Source organism: Rhinoderma darwinii, chromosome 9 (assembly GCF_050947455.1).
Source record: "Rhinoderma darwinii isolate aRhiDar2 chromosome 9, aRhiDar2.hap1, whole genome shotgun sequence".
NCBI lineage: Eukaryota > Metazoa > Chordata > Amphibia > Anura > Rhinodermatidae > Rhinoderma > Rhinoderma darwinii.
In genome coordinates, this window is record NC_134695.1 from 72,302,730 (window position 1) to 72,325,966 (window position 23,237).

The 23,237-nt window shown below is 43.3% G+C and overlaps 1 protein-coding gene across 1 annotated transcript; it reads right to left on the minus strand.

The window, feature by feature from the left end:
• Positions 1-20,946: 20,946 nt before the first annotated feature.
• On the minus strand, positions 20,947-22,976 carry RASSF10 (Ras association domain family member 10). Its single transcript, XM_075837068.1, has one exon. The coding sequence runs from the start codon at positions 22,600-22,602 to the stop codon at positions 21,271-21,273; it is 1,332 nt and encodes a 443-aa protein (XP_075693183.1). The 5' UTR covers positions 22,603-22,976; the 3' UTR covers positions 20,947-21,270.
• Positions 22,977-23,237: the final 261 nt, after the last annotated feature.

Sequence of the window (23,237 nt, forward strand, 5' to 3'; positions counted from 1 at the left end):
CGCCATTTTCCTGTGGACCGGAAGTCGCGGCCGGACAGTAATATTACTACTTCCGGTCGCGGCTTCCGGACTTGTGCACATGGAACAGCGGCAGCAAAGGGAGCGGACGGGCCGGAGGGAGCCGCGGCGGCAGGAGCAGGTAAGAGATTTCAATGTATGTTAGTGTTTGTGTGTGTTTACTACTGTATGTAAACCTACTACACTGTGGGTTACCTCAAAAAATGGCGACACACAGTGTAGGAGGTTAAACCTTTCAAACCCCTCGTTTATCCCGGCACTAGCCAGGATAAAGGAGGGGGGGATGCTGAGAGCTCACTAGAGCGAGGACTTTTAACCCAATGTTGCAATGCTGCAATTTTGGGAACTAGCTCCATCTAGTGACCAAAAATGGGTAGTATTATAAATTAGAATTAATTTATAATATTTCCTGACTATTTCCTGACTCGTGAAAAAAATAAAAAAAATTTGAACCATGTTTAATCACCCACACACTAAATGTTTAATTTTTAAAAAAAAAACATGTTTTTCTGGCAACACATTCCCTTTAAGGTCATATCAAGGTCTTATTGTATGCGGTGCCTATGTAAACAAGGGGAAATGGCGCCGCAGGATGTCCCAGAGGTCGTACAGTTACCGATCAAACATTGGTGGCCTAGCCGCCTATACTAAGGATATGCAATCAGTGTTCTAGTCCTGGATAACCCCTGTATGAGCCTTTTATACTCTATTTCTTTATCTTTCACAAGTCTTTGTTTGTGTTTGAAGGTGCATTTACTAAACTCAATTGATCGCTATGCGTTTGAATAGGCATTATGTAATATATCAGATGTGCCCTATCCAGTTGGTTGTGGAAGATCCCTGGGACGTTATGCAACCTGTAATATACATTTAAAGGGGTTGTCTGATGAAGATAACCCCATATTTTAACAGGAACTGGCGAATCAAACATCTGTTATGGCTGGGGGAAGCAGCAAGCCATACAACAGTCGCTACAGGGGGGGATGTAGGATAACATGATGGCTGACCGTGTAATACTTGGATGGGCCAGATTTCTTGCTCATAGAAGCAGGTACCGAGTGGCAGTTCCCATACATGATGTGCATAAGGAAAGCAGTTGTCTTCATGAGAGAACTCCTTTTAATTACATGTTGGATGCATAGTGACAATAATCACCAGGGTTAGTAACATAATAATAGTTATGTAAAGTTTCACATAATAAATCCAAGTGTCTTCCTAAGGTAGAAAGAATTCACCGCACTGGGAAGCAACTTTGTAATCCTATCACAGCTGTCTCTCTGTTTTTATATTTTTCTCTTTTATGTTCCACCCCCATTATCCACAGCACTAAGATATCTGTTAAGATTTAATGAATATTAAATCAAAAGATGAAACGAAACCTGTGAGGGAGCAGAAATATAACCTGTCAATCGCCCTGTTCCAAGATCCTTAGCAACATGTTTTGAATTTCTGTTTTGAGATGATCTACACATAAAAGCGTTTCTATGTGTTTATTTCACATCATTTACAATGCATTGTCTTCCTAAAGCATCCCAGGCTGTAATTCCTTGCTATAGCAAAACCGTGATGAGTGCATAATGGATTAATTATGGCGAATAATAAGAATATTCTATCATCTACAAGTGAAGACCAGTCATTCTTGTCTGGGCAGGCAGCACATATATTGCAGTTTAATAACACACCCAATTAATGCGAAAGGCAGTGGGAGTCTTGATACAACGATACTGGTTTTGCAATTCGGCATGACCTTTCTCTTTACAGGTGAAAGTTTACTACCAGCAAAAGTTAAGTTAGTTTTGTTTTTTCTTGGACTATACTCAAAATAATTACATTGTAAAAGAAGATAATGTTTACCTGTTAGAATGAAACAATATTGCAAAACAACAAACAAATACATCCCACTATCTTTTTAAACAAACATTCATGGCTTGTATTGTACTACACAGCTGCATTGATAATTCTGCAGTAATCAGAGCTGAAATCAACCAGCATTCTCTGCATTTTTTAAATGTAATTTTTTTTTAATTGTCTGCACAGAGAATTCTACCACCAGCTTTACACCCACCAGGCAACGCTTTTTAGGGAGATGAATAATATCAACCTTGTTTACTGTTTTCCCAATGACTGCTAGCTGAATAGTGAATACAGCTCTGGAGTATAATTCAGACTAAGGCCTTATTTAGACGAGCATATTTCACGTTTGTGATACGCGCGTGAAAAATCACGGACCTATGTAAGTCAATGGGGCCATTCAGACATTCTGTGTTTTTCACGCAGCGTGTGTCCGCTGCGTGAAACTCACTGCATGTCCTATACTTGAGCGTTTTTTGCGCATCACGCACCCATTGAAGTCAATGGGTGCGTGAAAATCACGGACATCACACGTTGATGGTGATTCGCGATACAGTTGCTCAAGAAATGAAGAGAAAAATAAAACCACCTCCATTTCATTTTACATACGTCAAAAACGCGTGACATAAGGATGCCATACGCGCAAAAATAACGCAGACACGCACCAAACACTGATGACACACGTAACTGCAACGCGCGCAAAACGCTGCGTTTTTTACACGCGCAAAACGCACACGTTCGTATAAATAAGGCCTAACTTCTCTTGTAATGATCCAGGATCAATACAAGAGAAGTAATGCAATGTAGATACAAAGTGAGGGTATGTGCACACACACTAATTACGTCCGTAATTGACGGACGTATTTCGGCCGCAAGTACCGGACCGAACACAGTGCAGGGAGCCGGGCTCCTAGCATCATACTTATGTACGATGCTAGGAGTCCCTGCCTCGCTGCAGGACAACTGTCCCGTACTGTAATCATGTTTTCAGTACGGGACAGTTGTCCTGCAGCAAGGCAGGGACTCCTAGCATCGTACATAACTATGATGCTAGGAGCCAGGCTCCCTGCACTGAGTTCGGTCCGGGACTTCCGGCCGAAATACGTCCGTCAATTACGGACGTAATTAGTGTGTGTGCACATACCCTGACTCATATTTTTATGTAGATGGCACTGAATCATGGCTGTACCCTATTAAGGCTGTGTTGTACTTTAGCATGGTCACATTTTTTTGCAATGATTATGGTACAGATGAAATGCTGTTTCAGATTTTGTACTGGTTTCCTTGATCCAGCTGAGACCATTTTTCCCCTATTCGTGGTCCTGACTTCTTGTGTGCCTCTGTAGTATTTGCACTGTTCACTGCCCTCATTGAACTGTCTAGGGTTGTGTCCAATAATTAGTTTCTCATGACACCCGGAAGGTTGGAACCCCTGTTTGGCGATACTGATAACAAATTCACTTTCGCCCTTTTATAAAGCTCAATCTTATACAACGTGGCATGTTTAACTTATTTTTAAAATATGCTTCTTTTGTTCCTGTAATCTTTGAATTGAAAAAAAAAAGTGAAAAACTCACTTGAATGGACTGCGTCACATAACCAAACAATGCAGTGTGGAATTATTACATCGGCTGTCAGAGAGAAATACTTTGCTCACTTGACATACACATAACACTTATATTCATAAACTAGAACATTGCTCAATACTTACTGTGAGAAATGTTTACAGTACACTTCAAAGTAACGTTATTTATACCGATTAGTTATTGAGAACACAGAAGAATATGAAAATGCACATAATTCACTAAAGTACATCCATATTGTTCATGATACCAGTTTGTCAGAAAATGGGTTGATTGGCGTTCTTAACTATATGCATTACCGTGGATTTTAATAATTGATATGGATACCTTTTTTATTGGTCATGGATAGTTGTCAATCTACGAAATATATTGAGCCTTAAAACTGTTGCATGCTGCATTGGAGGGCATATACATACTTTGGAATATATATATATTATTATTTTTTAATCCCCTCAAAGCAATGTCATAAAGAGGCACTATACAGCAGTGCACAGAAATAACTGCAGGTGCGACACCCCTGGAAACATTTGATCTTTGCTGGAGGAAGGGCTATAAAGGAAATGGAGTGTAAGGGTATGTTCACACGGCCTATTTATGGACGTAAATCGGGCGTTTTTGCCCCGAACTACGCCCGAAAATAGCGCCTCAATAGCGCTGACAAACATCTGCCCATTGAAAGCAATGGGCAGACGTTTGTCTGTTCACACGAGGCGTATATTTACGCGCCGCTGTCAAATGACGGCGCGTAAATAGACGCCCGCGTAGAAGAAGTGACCTGTCACTTCTTTGGCCGTAATTGGAGCCGCTATTCATTGACTCCAATGAATAGCAGCGCTAATTACGGCCGTAATTGACGCGGCGTTCAAGCGCCTGCACATGCCGGTACGGCTGAAATTACGGGGATGTTTTCAGGCTGAAACATCCCCGTAATTTCAGCCGTAACGGACGCCCTCGTGTGAACATACCCTTACATGGCAGGTCTCTGTTCTGGCTTTGGGAAGGTTCCAGAGCGGGGGACCCCCCCATATCACGTCCATATCGGGCATTTAGGTAAGAGTCCTAATTGGGCATACGAACAGGGGTCTTCTTCATGAGTTTTAAGACTACATTTTAACATCCGTATTATGGCCTAAGTTCCAGATCTACCACATTCTAGTGAAACTAACGATACATCGGTGTAGACTACAGTGCAGTGTAGACTACTATGGTGATCTGAGTTGGTTTCAGTAGAAAGGTGAGACAGACCTGGCCCATTTTTGACCAAGTTCGAAAGCTGTCAGCCAGTTGTAAAAGAGAAAAAAAGCAATGTTCAAAAGTAGTGTAAATATGGTGCAAGTGTATGTACTATCTTTTGCACCACTTTAACTACAATATATGTGCTGCTTCAGTTTTTATGTTTGATCCCCATTGCCTGTTCTTTTCCTGATTAGCTGATTACTAAAGACTATATAAAGAATCTTGCAGTGATTATACGTGAATGGGACGTTGGTTTTGAGACTGGTGTATATGGGGCTGACACTTGCATCGGTCTTGTTACAATGTAGCCGTTCTAGACCTTCTAATAACTCGTGGCTATAAAATTGGAGGAATTTTATAAAATGATTTGTTAGCAGATCGAAGAGTCAATGCCCCTTTCAGTTTCTTCTATAAGCTGCTTTTCCCACAAGCCTGGTGTAGCAGCTAAGCAGCTCCTGATGACAGATCGCTCTTTTATCTCTACTGCTTCTTTCAATTTTCCACTTGTTACAAAACTCCATCTACAAAGAGATGTGGAAATGCACATTCCTGTGGCTCAGCAGAGCAGGTCCCCTTCACCGCCTGTGCAGTACGGTGCTATAGACACAGCCCCTTGATGTAATGACCTATGGTAGACGCCTCATACAAAAAAAGTCTCTAAAAAGGTAACCTGGGCTGGGCTTTGGATTGCATAAAGAGCTGTAAAAAACAAGGCAATGTCTCCAAACCGTGCACTGCAGAACACGGACACAGCTCAACACAACCTTTAGGGGACGTTTTGGAGAATTTAAAGGGAATCTGTCCTACTGAAAATGTAGTCCAATCTGCAGACAGTTGGTTCTAAAGCACGGGAACCTCGGCAGATTGATGTGAAGTTTTGTGAGCGAAGATTGAGTATGGCTTACAATTTATTCACTTAAACCTCTTCTAGTTCTGGGCATAGGAGTCCAGTGGGCGGTCCTACTCAATGATACAGTCTTTCCTGTGTGTGTAATATATATACAGGGTGGGCCATTTATATGGATACACCTAAATAAAATGGGAATGGTTGGTGATATTAACTTCCTGTTTGTGGCACATTAGTATATGGGAGGGGGGAAACTTTTCAAGCTGGGTGTTGACCATGGCGGCCATTTTGAAGTCGGACATTTTGTATCCAACTTTAGTTTTTTCAATGGGAAGAGGGTCATGTGACACATCAAACTTATCGAGAATTTCACAAGAAAAACAATGGTGTGCTTGGTTTTAACATTACTTTATTCTTTCATGAGTTATTTACAAGTTTCTGACCATTTATAAAATGTGTTCAAAGTGCTGCCCATTGTGTTGGATTCTCAATGCAACCCTCTTCTCCCACTCTTCACACACTGATAGCAACACCGCAGAAGAAATGCTAGCACAGGCTTCCTGTATCCGTAGTTTCAGTTGCTGCACATCTCGTATCTTCACAGCATAGACAATTGCCTTCAGATGACCCCAAAGATAAAAGTCTAAGGGGGTCAGATCGGGAGGCATTTCTTCTGCGGTGTTGCTATCAGTGTGTGAAGAGTGGGAGAAGAGGGTTGCATTGACAATCCAACACAATGGGCAGCACTTTGAACACATTTTATAAATGGTCAGAAACTTGTAAATAACTAATGAAAGAATAAAGTAATGTTAAAACCAAGCACACCATTGTTTTTCTTGTGAAATTCTCGATAAGTTTGATGTGTCACATGACCCTCTTCCCATTGAAAAAACGAAAGTTGGATACAAAATGGCCGACTTCAAAATGGCCACAATGGTCAACACCCAGCTTGAAAAGTTTCCCCCCTCGCATATACTAATGTGCCACAAACCGGAAGTTAATATCACCAACCATTCCCATTTTATTTAGGTGTATTCATATAAATGGCCCAGTGTGTGTGTGTGTGTATGTATATGTATATGTATATGTATATGTGTATATATATATATATATATATATATATATATATATATACACACACATCTCAATCTGTTATTAGGACTGCCCACTGGACTCCGAAGTCCATAATGAGCAAGGGTTTAATGGCTATATACAACTTTTTGAGGGCATTTTTTTTTTTTTAAATAAATAAATCCGTTCGTGTAACTTTGTAAATACTTATTAAAAATATATATATTTTGGAGATACAGCTGTTCTGTATTCTCTATGCAGAACAGCTGTATCTTTCGCTTTACACTGAATCAGTCAGTCCCGCTGACTTGTCGGGTTCAGTGTTGGCGGGTCCTTCGTGTCTCAGATGTGATTTACAGGTGGATCTTGCATGTCACGCAGGACCCGCTGACACTGAACCCGTCGCGTTTGCGGGACTGATGGATTCAGTGTAGAGCGAACGTTACAGCTGTTCTGTATAGAGAATACAGAACCGCTATATCTCCAAAATTAAAACCAATTTTTTATGAAATGTGTATATACAAAGTTACACTATTCACACTGACTGATGTATTTATTTAAAAAAAAAAAACCCTCAAAGGTGTCTATAGCCTTTAAATCAATAAAGAAAGTTATATGGTGTTATAGCAAAAGATCCAGTATACACCTTTTTATAATGCTCGCCATAGAGCCCAAGCCCTATACGTTTTACATTTTTTTTTGGACCAACTGAGAGTCTACAGCATGGGTTAGCAACCTGTGGCACCAGTGCCACAGCCGGCACTTGGGGCATGGTTTGCTGCCACACTTCCCTCTCCTGGTGTCCGGTGCCATTGTGTGCTTGGCAGCGCTGATCACGAGGGGAGAGAGAGAGCGAGCGTCGCTTCATTGTGTTTGTCGCTGCTGAACACTTGACAATCACACAATGCAGCACTGCTCTCTCTCCTGGTGTTCAGCATTACCAAGCGCATAATGAAGCGCTGCTCTCTCCTGGAGATCAACATCGCAAGGATGGAGTTTAGTAACCGATCTGTAAAAGAAAAAGTTAGCAGTGTTCTCTCCCATGTGCACTGCCCCCCCCCCCCCCAAGCTGGTGTTCAGTAGCCACAGTCTCTCCGATGTGCACCCCTTAAATCTGGTGTTTAATAGCGGGGGCCTCTCCTATGTGCACCCCAATAGCTGGTATTAGGTAGTCTCGCTGTCTCACTTGTGTGCGGCGCCCCAAACTGGTATTGGGTAGCTGTGGTCTCTCCTGTGTGCAGTTCCGCCTAGCTGGTGTTCAGTAACCACAGTCTCTTCCATGTGCTGCGCCCCAAAGCGGATGTTCAGTAGCTACAGTCTCTCCCATGTGCAGCGCCCCAAAGCGGATGTTCAGTAGCTACAGTCTCTTCCATGTTAAGCGCCCCCAAAGCTGATGTTCAGTAGCCACAGTCTCTTCCATCTGCAGCTCCCCCAAGCTGGTATTCAATAGCCGCAGTCTCATGTGCAACCCCCCCCAAGATGGTGCTCAGTAGCCGTGGTCTCTCCTATATGCACACTCCCAAGCTGATGTTTAATAGCCTCGGTCTCTCCTATGTGCACCTCAATCTGGTGATCCGTAGCCTCATATGCACCACAGATAATTCATCTTTGCAAAGTTAGTCAGGGACAACAGTCACACTGAAACGTAAGTTTAATTAACTGATTAATTTATGTCACATATGTGGTAACAGCTTGTGTTATATGACGTCCCTGTTTGAATGGCACGCTTTGTACTTTTTTATTTTTATTATCGACGCACCGTACAAAAAAGGTTGCCTACCCCTGGTCTACATTTTATTATTTCACACATATATGCTGTGGTTTAATTTTAATGGAAAGCCAAATCAAAAACATTCTGATTACGTTGAGTATGGGAGGAGAACCGAGAACCCAGTGGAATTTCACAATTTCATCGGGAGAACATACAAATCTATTTCCCCTAGTTTGGTTCGAACACGGGGCTCCAGTTCTTAAATTCTGACCCCTGAGCCACCATGCTTTAAATTTCCAAACGTCTAGAAATCGTGAAGTGTGTTTTCTGTGAAGATGTCAGTGATTGAGCGCCGGATCTTCTTGTATCTGCTTTCTTACGGTCATGTGCATTTGACTTGTATGAGCAATGTCATCAGGATGACAACATGTAGGAGTTTTGCTTACTGTGATCAGACCTGTGATCTAGTAATTACCTCCCTGGCTCCAGTACAATCCTGTAAGTATTTAACCATCACATGGAACAAACTGGCAATTTCATTGAGCGAAAATGATTCTAGTTGTGTAGCTGCTCTTACACGCTACGTCTGTCAGAGATAGAGATTTAATTTATATTCATTCTAGAAAATTAAAAATCTGTCCTGGTCATGTGATGGACACACAGGTGCGTGGCTCGTTTCAGTTATTAAAGCTCCATCCTGTAACGAGCTGAACACAGTAGCAAAATTTTATAACTTTTCATTAGACAAATAAAATTTATTTGCTGAAACGTTAAGGCTGGGTTCACACAGCTTGCTTTTGTTGCATTTTTAACCAGATTTTTATTTTGTTTGAACTCCAAATCCAAGACTTAAATTTAACTACAAAAAAAAAACGCTTGATTAAAAAAGCAACAAAAAATGCAGTGTGAACCCTGCCTTATACTTCTTTTAAGGCATATGAGTTAACCAGTGGAACGGCTCCCACCTCCACAAAATGGCCTTTGGAGGTACCAGTATTGCAGCTCATTGGACTTGGGGAATATGAAGCATAGAAGGCTGAAATGACACAATAAGGGCATGTTCACACGCAAAGTCAAAAACAGCTGAAAATTACGGAGCTGTTTTCAGAGAAAACCGTCTCTAAATTTCAGCCGTTTTTGAAGCTGAACACTATTTTTCAGGAGTTTTTTCTAGACGTTTTTGGAGTTGTTTTTCTATTGACACATAAAACCACTACAAAATTGGCTAAAAAAGTGACTTTTTACGGGGCGTTATTTTCTGCGCCTTTTTTTTTTTTAAACGGCGGCGTAAAAAAACGCCCCGTCTGAACGAACGTTTAGCTACCCTTTTTTTCAGGCGTATTTCGGGGCGTTTAAGCCCCGAAATACACCTTAAAATGCAACGTGTGAACATACCCTAAGACTAAAGTGAGACAAGCTGGCTACCATGCCCATAAGGAACCATAAAGCGGGCCATGTGGCCCCCAAGAGGAGGTTAGGGGTTTGTTTAAGGGCCAGTGGGTCCAAGTGGGGAATATAATGGTTCTGACCACGTGGTCTGCAGTGCCAAGGTGTCTTGTGAACCTATACAATGGCGAAATCAGTGGACTTCTAATTGAGGAAAGATAGGTGAGGGCAAGAGACAAATTTTTATTTTCTATTTTTTTTATTGCTGCTCTACCAACCCTTAGGCCCCATGCACATCACCGTAAAAAAAAATCTGTAATTGCGAACCGCAATACGGTCCGCAATTACGGACCCGCCCGGTTCTATTGGCTGCGGGCACCTTTCCGGACTGCTACGGAAGGGTGTCCGTGCCATAGAACCGTTCCGGGAATTATGGAGCATGTCCTACTTTTAGATTTTTACGGGCCATACAAAGTATGGGAGCATAGCCCGTAAAAGTTGAGAAGTAGGACATGCTCCATAATTCCCAGCATGGTTCTATGGCACGGACACCGTTCCATAGCGATACAGAAACAATAGAACCAGGCTGGTCCGTAATTGCGGTCTGCAATTCCGGAGTGTTTTTTTTTCTTTTACGGTCGTGTGCATGGGGCCTTATTGTGTATGGTAATGTGTATTGGACGGCAGGATCGCGACAGTTCACACACATGGAGGTTTTTATGGGCCACAGTGAGTAAATCACAAGCTGTGCAACAAACAACAAAGTTTCTCGTCAGTGGGGGGGGGGGGGGCACAGGTAGTAACGAAAGGTTGGCCAGCGGCTGCCTGGTGGTAGCCGGTGGAGGTGCGGTAGGCGCTGTCAGCTCTTGTGGTAGGCAGCCAGGGCAGGTGTGCTTGGCTGTAGGAGGGGCGAGAAAGCAGACTGGCTCAGGGTGCGGTGTGCCCCGATCAGTCAAGCCACCCAACTGTGAAGTTGAAGTGTAACGTGTGCCTGTGTTATTTATGACAGATGAGTTGGGGGTTTAACATGCGCACAACTTTTTATTAGCAGAAAACACTGTTTGGCCGGGATGGCTCATTGATGGCAGGGATATAACGCCAACATATTAGGGTATGTGCACACACACTAATTACGTCCGTAATTGACGGACGTATTTCGGCCGCAAGTACCGGACCGAACACAGTGCAGGGAGCCGGGCTCCTAGCATCATACTTATGTACGATGCTAGGAGTCCCTGCCTCGCTGCAGGACAACTGTCCCGTACTGTAATCATGTTTTCAGTACGAGACAGTTGTCCTGCAGCGAGGCAGGGACTCCTAGCATCGTACATAACTATGATGCTAGGAGCCCGGCTCCCTGCTCTGTGTTCGGTCCGGTACTTGCGGCCAAAATACGTCCGTCAATTACGGACGTAATTAGTGTGTGTGCACATACCCTTACGCAGCACTTTACAATTTAGAGTAACGTGTATTCTCCAAGACCTGCACTAGTATCTATGATCTAGGGGCGCTAACATTTACCTTCCAAGACCTGCACTGGTATCTATGATCTGGGGGCGCTAACATTTACCTTCCAAGACCTGCACTGGTATCTATGATCCGCGGGCGCTAACCTTTATCTTCTAAGACCTGCACTGGTATCTATGATCTGGGGGCGCTAACATTTGCCTTCTAAGACCTGCACTCGTATCTATGATCTGGGGGCGCTAACATTTGCCTTCTAAGGCCTGCACTGGTATCTATGATTTGCATGTCTGTGCCCTGATGGTTGAGGACTTCACAGATTGGCATTGCAGAACCACAAGATGAGCACCCCGGCTTTAGACATTGCCTTTCTCTTAATTTCTAAACTATTTGTCTTCACCATTATATAAAGGAAACATTTTGAACCTTTTCTTCAAGTGTCTGTAATACCTGAAAACTGTTTTGGCTACTGTCACCATCGCCTTCCTTCCACATTCTCGGAGCACATACTGTATATGAGAGGCAGCGAGTTTCTAGCGCTGTCAGCCGGGTGTCAGGATGATTACTTTGTTCTGTACATTTGACAGGTTTTGATGGGGTTGAATTATTTAGGATGACATCATATGATCGCAACATGCAAACGATTTCAACACGCTACAATGCTTTGAAGTGCTTGTCTACAACTGCAGAGATGTAAAGAGGCGCATCTGAGCTTTAGAACAATTCTCCTCCTGCCTATAATATAATAAATCACATTCCAAGTCCGACAGATTCAGGGTTTGTTCTACTCCGAGACTAAACACCCGGCTCTCCCCAAAGATCGTTGCGGACCAGAAGATTTGTGCCTGAGCTGAAGAATATTTGATGTTGGGACGTTAATCGTGAAAGGGGAAATATTTTACACAATTGGAATGATTTTTCATGAGGAAAGTTCTTTGTATTGTATCAAATAATTGTTTCGCCTATGAAGAAATTCTGAAATAGTTTTTTAAGGAAATCCGTGGTTGAAATTTAGGATTTCTGCTGCAGATTCCCACACATATTGGCTCCATTGAAGTTCACGAACCCCATTTACATGCATTGCTGTCATAATTCAGACATGGATTCATTCTGAACTGGGGACAAAAATAAAAAAAAAATCACCTGTACATATAAGAATTGTCTGGGTGACCACCTCTAATGGAAGCTGTAAGGGTATAATCACACAGGGCAGATATGCTGCGTAAAAGCACTCCGCGTATCCGCCCTGGTCACCGCTGGAAATTCCGGCAAAAAAAAAACGCATCAAATTGTAGTGCAGTTTTTCGGCCGGAAATTTCCGCTGCGGAAATCCTGCACTGAAAAATAAAATAAAATGGATATTTCCATGGCGACGTTCTGCAGCCCTGGGATGATTATCATCCCACGTGACCGCTGCAGCCAATCACAGGGATGAAACATCATCCCAGGAGGCCAGCCTGGGGAAAAAACACAGAATTCTGGGTAAGCATAAACAAAAAATAATTTTCCTGAGTTGCGTTTTTTTTGCGGCAAAATCGCTGCTTTCCTGTTGCTATTTGTTGCGAGTTTTACCTCCCCGTTGAATTCAATGGGGAAAACCTGCAACAAATAAGCAGCGTTTATGCAAATACAATTGACCTCCTGCGGATTAAAAAACGCACCGCAGGTCAATTTCTGAGTGTTTTTTCCGCTCATCGTTTACTGAGCGTGTGGATGAGATTTGTTTCATCTCATCCGCTACTGTATTATGCTGCCGATTTTCAGCAACGAAGATCCGCAGTATTTATGCTACGTGTGAACTTACCCTAACGGATGGCATCCAGGAAAAGAGAGGATCAATGCGGTTATTAATGGATAATAAAAACATAAGATTCATTGACAGTATTCCTAAATTCCAGCGTATTCTTGGGTGTTTGATGCGGTGGGGAGGCTCAGGCTGTACTGATAACATGTTGTCTGGGAACTGCAGAACATAATAATACTGTTCGGATCCTGGCTGCTAGCAGAACGGGATCTAGACAAAAATGTTGTGCTGACACAGGTGAAATAGATTGTTCTGTGCGTGTTTTCACATAGACTGAAACAATAGACTTACAAAGGAACACGTATCAACACGTGACGAACACCGACGCGCCACAAACACTGCAGTGAGTTATTTTAGTATAAATATGCTTTCTCAATGATGACTTGATATTTGGGTTCTGGTTGCAGATCAGATAATATCTCTATGGGAAGCTTTGCAATTCTCTGCAGGTGAAATGTAGTAGTGCACGGTATCCATAAAAGTCAAGGGGCGACCATGAAATAAAGGGTTGCAACAAATCATAGAGAGCACTTTCCAATGGCTATTCCCTCTATTAGAGCGGGTCCCAAATTGGAGTCTCATCCACCCTTTTAATGAAATTTTATATGCAACAACCTTCCCCTTTAAGGCAAAAACTGGCCAAAGACCTAGGATATCTTCCCGACTCCCTCATAATCCATGCACATTCAGCTCGGCCAAATGTGAATTTTATTTTAATCGAGGCAAGAGACCCTAGGTAAAATCTGCAGAGAAAAAAAAATGAAGGCTCATTCTGACGCTGGTAGATTTCGGAGTAGCTGAGCCCATGTGTGGGGGTTCAGACTGAATGTGAACAAGCTCCGAGAGACCTCCCCGCCTGCTCCCTACACTTACAAGGTTGAGATCGACAACTACCTAATAAGTAAATAGAACATAAACAAGGCTGAAGAAATAACCAAAAACTGTGGGAGTGCTGTAAAATATTAAAAGATTCTTTAAGGGGCCCTGGATCCAGGATCTTCAGAGCTGTGCGCTTACATTGCATCCCATCTGGGAAACCCAACTTCTGAAAAGGAGTAATTCACAAATGTCATGGAGTTCACAAAAATATATTATCTGTATATTCTTACTACGGACAGGCTAAGGGCTCATTCATATAAGTCGTTTTAACGTCTGTCACACGGACACATGTATTTCAATGTGGCCGTTCACACTACTTATTTCAACGGAGCGTGTGAAGGGTCTGTGGGGGATCAGCGATAACGCATCCCGCACGGGTTATCTTCGGACGTGAAAAAAACGCTGTTTTTCACATCAGAGGTTGCCCACGCTCCTGTGAATGTAACCTAAGGGTCCTCTTACGCGACCCAACAGACAGCTCGTTAATCGGCACTCGATTGGTTTCAACCGTGTTTTTATTGAAGATTTTTTCCGAAATGTTTACAGAACAACAAAACAGAAGGTCAGGTTGTACCAATCGTACAAATAAAAACAGAGAGAAAGAGAAAAAAAAAACAGAGTCATACAATCAGGTTGTACCAATTGTACAAAGTACACAAATATATAAATACATAACAAATGGTGATGAATCAAGTCCCTGCCGCGAGACTGAACTAGACAAGACAAGGGGAAAGAACAGTAGGAGGAGAGGGAGGGTCATGCTATATATTGAGGGCAGGACCCTATAAGCGACTGGTGAATGAGCTATCCAGATGACACGGAAATCCAATATATATCCCAAATTAATTTGAATCGGTCTAAAGAGTTGTTCAGTGAAGCTGTCATAAATTCTATAGTGTGGATTTTTCTCATTTAAGTCAGTGTTAGTCGAGGGTACGGTTTGTTTCCATTTCCACGCAATCGGGGTCTTAGCTGCCGTAAGAAGGTGCTGAAATAGATGAACCAGGTGTTTCCCCATTGACCAGGGAGGGACATTTAGCAGATAATGTAGGGGATCCAAGGGAATATCCGGTTGTACCACTGCGCCTGCCAGATCGTTATCGGCGCTCAATTGTACCTTTCACAAGGAGCTATGTATGGGGACGAGCGCTCGTTACTACACACTCGTTTGCCTGATAATTGACCCCTGTAAATATGCCTTTACTGTAAGACAAGTTAATGCAATCTTTGACTCCCAGTTATCAGCTATTTCAGACTAAGGAGAAGCTAAATGGACCGATATACATTACGACTGTGGATATGACATAAATGTCTTCGGTGGGAATAACTCTTTTAAGGGTAACTAAACTTTTTAAAAAAACGTTTAACATGTCAGAAGTATTGATCAGTGGGGGTCAGAGGACTGAGATCCCCACTGATCGCTAAAACAAAGTGGCAGAAGTTCTCGGGTGAGACTGATATCGGCCGATCCTATTATAACGCTGCTGCACTATTATAAGCTTCCTATACTGTAGCATAAGCATAAAATGCAGCAGGCCTCGCTGGAATTAGCCAAGAAGCTGCCCTGACATATGCAGAGTAATTTTATTTGTGGAGTAACCAGAATAAGCATGTTTTTAACCCTTTTCTATCCCCTGGAAAGCTCCAAAGCTTATAATAAGCAACTGGACTACAGCCAACCCAAAAAGTCACGCTCCATCACATGCACATTGTATGGCTACAATACAAATCACACCTTTCAGCTAGGCCAAATTCTCCGGCCTAATGTCTTGAACTTTTGCAAACAATGTGTGTTTGCTTAGATTTTCGCAAATCTCCTGAGATTGTAATGTCCAGTCCTGACTTATTAGTAAAACAAAGCTGAATAAATACAACGGGGGACAGCTAGCCATAATGTCTGGGACTGCCTAGAGACTGACTTTTTGGGTTGTGTTCACTATAGACTTTAATTCTTTTTCTGGTTGCAAAAAATCAAACTGGCCTCAGGCATTAGTCAGGTGTTTGACCGTTCTCGGTGCCAATGTCACCATTTTAAATGCCCATCTAACTCCAGTAGTGGTGCTTAATGCCGCTTATATCCAGGAAAACACTAAGTTCAGGCAGGTAAAAATCCAACTTGTCAGATCATTTCTTCTTAAGCACAAAAAAAAGTTAAAAGATTGTGAAATGGTCATATTTGCATAAACAGGCGGTAGACACGCTCTATAGATGACATCAGTGAACTTGAGGGTAAGGCCACACGGGGTGGCCCTGACACGGTCGCATGTTTGGTGCGGCTGTCAAACAGCCTGTTAGTGGCCGCACGTTAACGCGGGTAAACCGTCCCTTTATCTGCAAAATCATGCGGCCGTGAATTAATACACACTTTATGGCCGCACGATTTTGCAAATTACAACAACTTACCCCCTATTCATTCTCTTTGGCAGTGCCGTAGAAAGCCGAACACTGCACTCAGCTATCTCCAGCGCTCCCATAGAGAATGAATGGAGCGGCAGTGCGCATGCGCATGTAACTGGAATACTCCTTAACGAGGTATTTGACAGCCGCTCCTACAAAGTGCCAGAGCGGTTGTTGGCCGCGTTGCGACCGTGTCAGGGCCGCTCCGTGTGGCCTTACCCTGAAGGGGTTTCTCCCATACAAAATGCTAAATCATATAATAAAAAGTTCAGCAACTTTCTAATATATTTTGTTTTTTGAATTCCATTTTAAAAATATCGGCTTGTCAGTGAATGGAAGCAATCTTGTGTACATTCAAGGGCTAAAAACCTGCACTGACCTAATACTTCTCACAGCTGAGAGTTTATTACATTTTGATCCAGCCTAGACAACACTCTGTGAGCTAAATGGTCTGGACTCCAGGCGGCTGATACATTTCACCTGCACACTATTGTAACAAACGATCAGGGCAGAAGATAGATTTGTGCTATGTATTTGAATCAGAGTATTGCCTACACTGCATACAATTGTAAAAGGTATTAGATCTGTAAAATATTTCAAATTCTGGATATAAACAATCTTAAAATTCATTGACAAAGTATAGATCTTGAAAATGGTGAGGATTTGAAATGTAAACTATATTCTAGTTGCAGAGATTTTCATTATACAATGATTTCACTTTATGTAAAAACAGAAAACTCCTATAGAAGGCCAATTAATAAATCATTGCGGTTGGTTGTCTGAATTGTTATTGTTGTAGCATTTCCCCCTGAAATCAAAACTTTGCCAGGCAGCAAGTTGTCATCCAACGTGGCCCCCATTACAGCCCCCACTAGGATGGTCATCTAGCTTTCCCAGACTCCTGAACAACTCCTCTGCCAAGTTATGCAGGGATATGGAAGCAGAGGAGCAATCCTTGTATCTTTCAAAAATCTAGAAATGTTTGGTGACTATCCCTTTGGGAGCTGTGTATGGATTGGGCACAGCTTAGATTACCCAAAAATATCTATAAGGCTATGTTCACATCTGCGCCGGAGGCTCCGTTAGGGGCCTCCGTCGCAGATCCGTCAGGGTTTAGCAGAGACAATGGTGCAGCATGCTGAGCTTTTGTGTCCGGTAAAATCCAGGACACCCCGACGGAACCCATTAAAGTCAATGGGTTCCAGGGGCATCCGCTGTGCAACGGAACTATTGGTGCCGTTACTGCCTTGTTCTGCTCCTCCTATGGAGCAAAACAATGGAAAACACCAACTCCGGTGTGAACGAAGCCTTAATCTGAGAAAGTGCAGCATTTTACTGAAGAGCATTAATCTGGTGATTGTATGTCCTGGTAAATTCATTTTAGGGGAAACCAAAATAAAAATATAAATAACAACAAATGAGTGCAAAATAGATCATTCATATGGTATATCACCAATGCCCAGGGTATACAGTGGCACAGCTCCTGCCAATGTCAGATGACCTATACCTTATAACAATACACTAATTGGTTAGACCTTTATTAATTTGACGCCATTTTATTTATGATTAATTTATTTTTTTCTCTTGAGTCGCATGTCTTCATATAGCGTAATATCTGGAAACCTACATATTAAACGTATACAGTAACCCATACAATATATATACACTTTGCTGGTATAAGATTCCGGTTATACTAAATTCAAAACAGGCGTTTACAACTAATGTCTCCGCACTGAGCGGGTTAAATGTGAGTAATGTTGAATCATTTCAGAAGAGAGGGGTCAGCCTGTTCTTTCCTGACCTTGTACTCAAGCAGCTAATCTATGGGATGAGCTTTAAACACTCAGAGCCCAGGAATTTTCATTTATTGCATATGGCCAGATCTGCGCTATGCCAATGACCCCTTTCATTACTAAGCCCTGTGAAACAAAGTACAGCTCCGAGCAGGAAAAAAAGTCATCAGGACTGCAGCAGGAACAAAGGGTTTACTCCGAAATTGTCACACTGCACACTGCCAACTAGCAGGACCACCCAAACACTTCACCATTATCTTTCCATAGATCTCCCTCAACCTTCCCTGAATTAGAACAAGCAACAACACTCTGGTACAACAACAAGACGGCCCGCAATATTTACAACTAAAAGTTTTGGTCATAACCTTATAGGGTTAATAAACCACCGAAATAATATATTTATGGAGAAAAAAAAATTTATGTAAAGTTTCGGTGACTTGTTTTGGAGACTCCTGTACTGTCGTCCATATTCCTTAAAAAGCGTGAACCTTGTTAAGGGATATAGTTGCACTAAGGCTGGGTTCACACGAGCATGTTTGGTCCGTAAAGGACGGCACGTATTTCGGCCGCAAGTCCCGGACCGAACACACTGCAGGGAGCCGAGCTCCGAGCATCATAGTTATGTACGACGCTAGGAGTCCCTGCCTCGCTGCAGGACAACTGTCTCGTACTGTAATCATGTTCTCAGTACGGGACAGTAGTTCCATGGAGAGACAGGGACTCCTAGCATCGTACATAAGGGCTTATTCAGACTAACGTGATATACGTTCGTGCAACGCGCGTGATTTTCATGCGCCTCGCACGGACCTATATTAGTCTATGGTGCCGTGCAGACAGTCCGTGATTTTTACGCAGCGGTTGTCCGCTGCGTAAAACTCACGACATGTCCTATATTTCTGCGTTTCTCGCGCATCACGCACCCATTGAATTCAATGGGTGCGTGAAAATCACGCACACCACACAGAAGCACTTCCGTGGGACGCGAGTGATTCGCGCAACAGCAGTCAGAAGTATGATTGAAAACAGAAAAGAACCAGGTGCTTTTCTGTTTACAAACATACAGAGTGTCCTAATGATGGTGGCATCACGCAGCCGCGCATCATATGGTGATGACACACGGAGCTGTTAAGTCCATTTTGCGCGCGCAAAACGCCACGTTTTTTTCGCGCACAAAATGCACACGCTCGTGTGAATCCGGCCTAACTATGATGCTAGGAGCCCGGTTCCCTGCAGTGTGTTCGGTCCGGGACTTGCGGCCGAAATACGTTCCGTCCTTTACGGACCGAACATGCTCATGTGAACCCAGCCTAACCATTCCAGTGGTGAACCTCAGAGCTGGTATGCAAGTTAGAACTTTAGCTTTTGCACTAGAGCTGAAGTCCAAAAGATTACTGTGAATTGCATACAGCCCTGTGGACTGCAGCTGTCATTCGATAACTTCCCATATATTTAGGCCTCATGCACACGACCGTAGCCATGTGCACGGCCGTGATTTTCGGGTCGGCCGGCCGGCCACGGAGTGACACCCGCGATCCACCCGAAAATGGCGGGACGTGCACATGGCCGCATTCATTATTTCCTAGGAGACTGGACCGCAGAACACGGCCGTAATAAGACTTGTCCGTTCTTTTTGCGGTCCGGGCTCCTGGGCCATGCACGGGCATAGGAATGAATGGGGCCGCAATTCTCCCATGGATTTTCGGGGGAATTGCGGCCACAAAAGCAGGTTCGTGTGTAATGGGGCCTTACAGGAAGGTTTCCAGGCCGTAGAAAGGATCCACAAAAAAATAGGTCCTATTTTTTTTCATTTATGGACTGTGCTCCTATACTTTATAATGGGGGCACGGCCCGCAAATGCGGATGACTTTCTGCGGCTGTCCGTGCCGCAATCACAGGCCATGATTATAGTTATGGCCGTGTGCCTTATATAGGTACAAGCAATGCATCAGGTTTACGTCCGAATATACACCAATGTAGTGCAATACAAAACAGCATGCAGGTAACAGTCCTAATCTGTATAACTATTATCCTGCCTGCCATGTTGAGGGATATGGTGCACTGACCAATGACAGGTTTGACCTATTTCGACCAATTTCTGGTTCAGAAAGGTCACAATATTGATGATGTAGAAAGAAAGAAACTTGTACTCGTCACTTAAGACTTTTTCTATGCATTTCCTGCACGTTAAAATCTAACTGGTGGGTTGTGAATATAATGTATTATTTTGAATAGTAGCCCGGGGTGCACAGGACAACAAATGAAAGATTTATCTCTTAAGTTACCAAAGATGGATGTGCCTTTTTCATTTCACCGAGCAAAAAAAATTAAAAATTACACAACTATTTTTAACTAAGTCATATACATAGAGTAGCGGCCAGGACCATTTTGTCTATTACAGAACATGTAAAAAAAATATTCCATTCACTCTCAAATACATGGAGACCGTTGCCACATTGTAACTACAATATAATATTAGGGCAGGGTAATAAACATTGGCTCCAACACTATTCTCATGTACGAAACCGAGATCCTTAACTTGCTGGAACAAACAGAGCTTGTAACTTGGAAACTAACAGGACTTGTAACTAAAGGAATAACCAGGATGTTTTCTCTGTCCCGGCTGAAGAACAAATCAGCTAATAGAAGAGGCCCCGAGGGGTGAACTGACCCTTTGGTCATTAAGAAAGTGCCCAATGCCAGAGCAAGTTAATCAAAAAGTGCAAAAATGCAATGAAATTAATACGTTCTCCCCAAATAAAATTGATTTACCCAAACCAAGTGTATCATGCATAGAGTAGGTGGCAAAGGGCTGATGGCCTTTAATGCCCGTGGCCCAGATTACTTTTAGTTTACCCCTAGTGGTCCCGGACGCTGATCCATTAGAGTAATAGCACGTGCACAAAATCAAAATTTGCAAATATTTATTTTAAAAAATAAATTTACATAGGGATACCCAGTTTTTTTTTTTTCTGGGTCCGTTTGAGCCAGCCTTGTATTTTGCTCGGCTTGTGCAACAAAGATAGTGTGGGACCACAATAAACCGAATACAACCCAACAGGAGAATTTCAGGGATCTATATGATGTGTTGGCCTCTAATGTGCAAATAGAAAAGTGATAAATATTGGAAAGTTCACTTGGTGATAACAATCTGATAAAGCGCATGGACCATTGTGACCACCGGCCCTAGTACGTATCTGTGAACCCTGAGAGTGGTATTTAAATAATGTCCGCTATACCAAGGACTCACAGACCGGAGTGGAGTCAGAGTCCTGGCTGTGCATGGAGCTTAATCCTGTGTCCGAATCCTCATCGTTCCCCTCACAACTTGTACATCGGCCCGTATCCTTTTCAACCCAAACTCCTGACCCCTCCGTACATGTCCTCTCTACCTGTGAGCACCCAGGCCTGAGCTCCTCAGATGTCTCATCTGCCTCTTCCAGTTCTAAGCCACCAAGGCTGTCCAAGAAACTTTGTATTTCGCTCTCCTTTTCATTCCATACATGTTGGGAGTAATCCAAATCAGCCTTGATGGCCTCCAGATCTGTGTTCAACCTCAGTCCTATGTAGAGACTTGCACTGAGCTCAGTTTTTACCCTTTCTTGCTCAAGGAGCAATTCATTTTCACATTCCTCCTCATCTGCAGTTGTTGTGGTAGGGTCTTGGTCCTTCGAGGACAGCTCCTCCTGACGTCTGTCCATCCACCTTTTATTTAGTTCCTCTTGGATCTGGGTAGTAATCTGCTCTATCAGGGACTCCTGATGGGTTATTTGATCTTGCAACAATAAGATCCCTTCACATTTCCGAGCATAGTCCTCAAAGTCTACAAAGAGTTCTTCAGAACATTTGTCTTCTGAATTGCTGTCACAAGCCTTATCCGGAACCACCACAACCAAATACGTATCTTGGACATAATTGACACCATGTCTTTTCATCCTGTCAAAGTGAATTGTAGATTCGTACCTTTCTATGTCCCTGTCCAGATCCTTAATCCTCTGCACCTGCTGTCGGATAGTGTGGTCCTGGGACAGAACTAGATGGACCAGAGTTTCCATCTTCTCCACTGCATTGGACTCTCTAGATACATTTTCTTGCCGCCTCTTGTTCATCTTGGCCAACTTTCTGAAAGCTTTCCTCACCACCCTGCGTTGCTTCTCCTGGTTAAGGATCATGGTGGCTTTGGTGGCTTCCTTAAAGGGACAGGGGCTTTCCCTGCTGAGAACTACTTTAGCTTCTGCACTTCTAGGTCCAATGTTAGGTAGAGAAGCTTCGTTCCTGACCAGCACAAACCTCACATTCTCCTGCTCCTCACCCCAAGCTGTCCAAAGCCTCAGTATCTTAGTTTTGTTTGGAAGGATCCTCTCAAATCCCCTCCACTTTTCCACAATGCAGTAAGACTGGGGTGGTCCTAACATCATGGACCCCTCAGCAGGTTGCTTGTGATTGTGATCATCCAACAGGACTTTGACTACATCTGCACAAGTTGTGCTCCTGGTGAGTCCAGAGACCAGTTTCTCCTCTTCACAGAGCCAGACAGAAATCTTCCACTCCTCCTCACTCTCCATCTCTTTCCCAGGTCGGATCACAACTTGGAGACTATAAGAACACAACTATAATCCATAGATTTCTACAGTAAAGTCCAGCAGAGACCTCCACCATCCAGACCGGATAATAGCGCAGTGTGCGTCCTCTGCGCCTTCTAGCTACCGCTGATCTCCGGTGCTATGCGTTCTTTGCGCCTCCTAGCTGCCCCTAATCTCCGGTGTAGTGTGCACTCTGCAGCCCGGGACAAGCAACGACGTCCTTCTCTTTGCGGTGCTCTGCCAAGACAACTTTTTGCACGCAGGGGCTCAAGTCACTGCCGCGATGTCTGCGTCCTATGCTGCGCCTCTCTGCGCACCGTGCGCCACCAGGACCCAGTCAGACGCCCTCTGCGCCGGCACAGCTCCGTCTGCAGCTTTTCCTCCAGACACACGTAACCTCCCCCCGCCCCTACTCCGGCATCAGCCAACTCCAATACACAGACAACAAGTCCCTGCCTCACTCTGCTATTCTGAACTCCATTCACAGGCAGGTGAAGCAGTGCTGGAGTCTTCTAGGGTCAGGATTTCTAGTCTATCATCTAGGTTTCTACTGTTAAGAACAAAGTAACAAAGTCTCATTACTTTGTTTACTATAAATACAAACTGCTACATTTCAA

Coding starts and splice junctions, on each gene's coding strand:
- RASSF10 (XM_075837068.1), bottom strand. CDS start 22,602: ATGGAGAGTGAGGAGGAGTGGAAGATTTCTGTCTGGCTCTGTGAAGAG.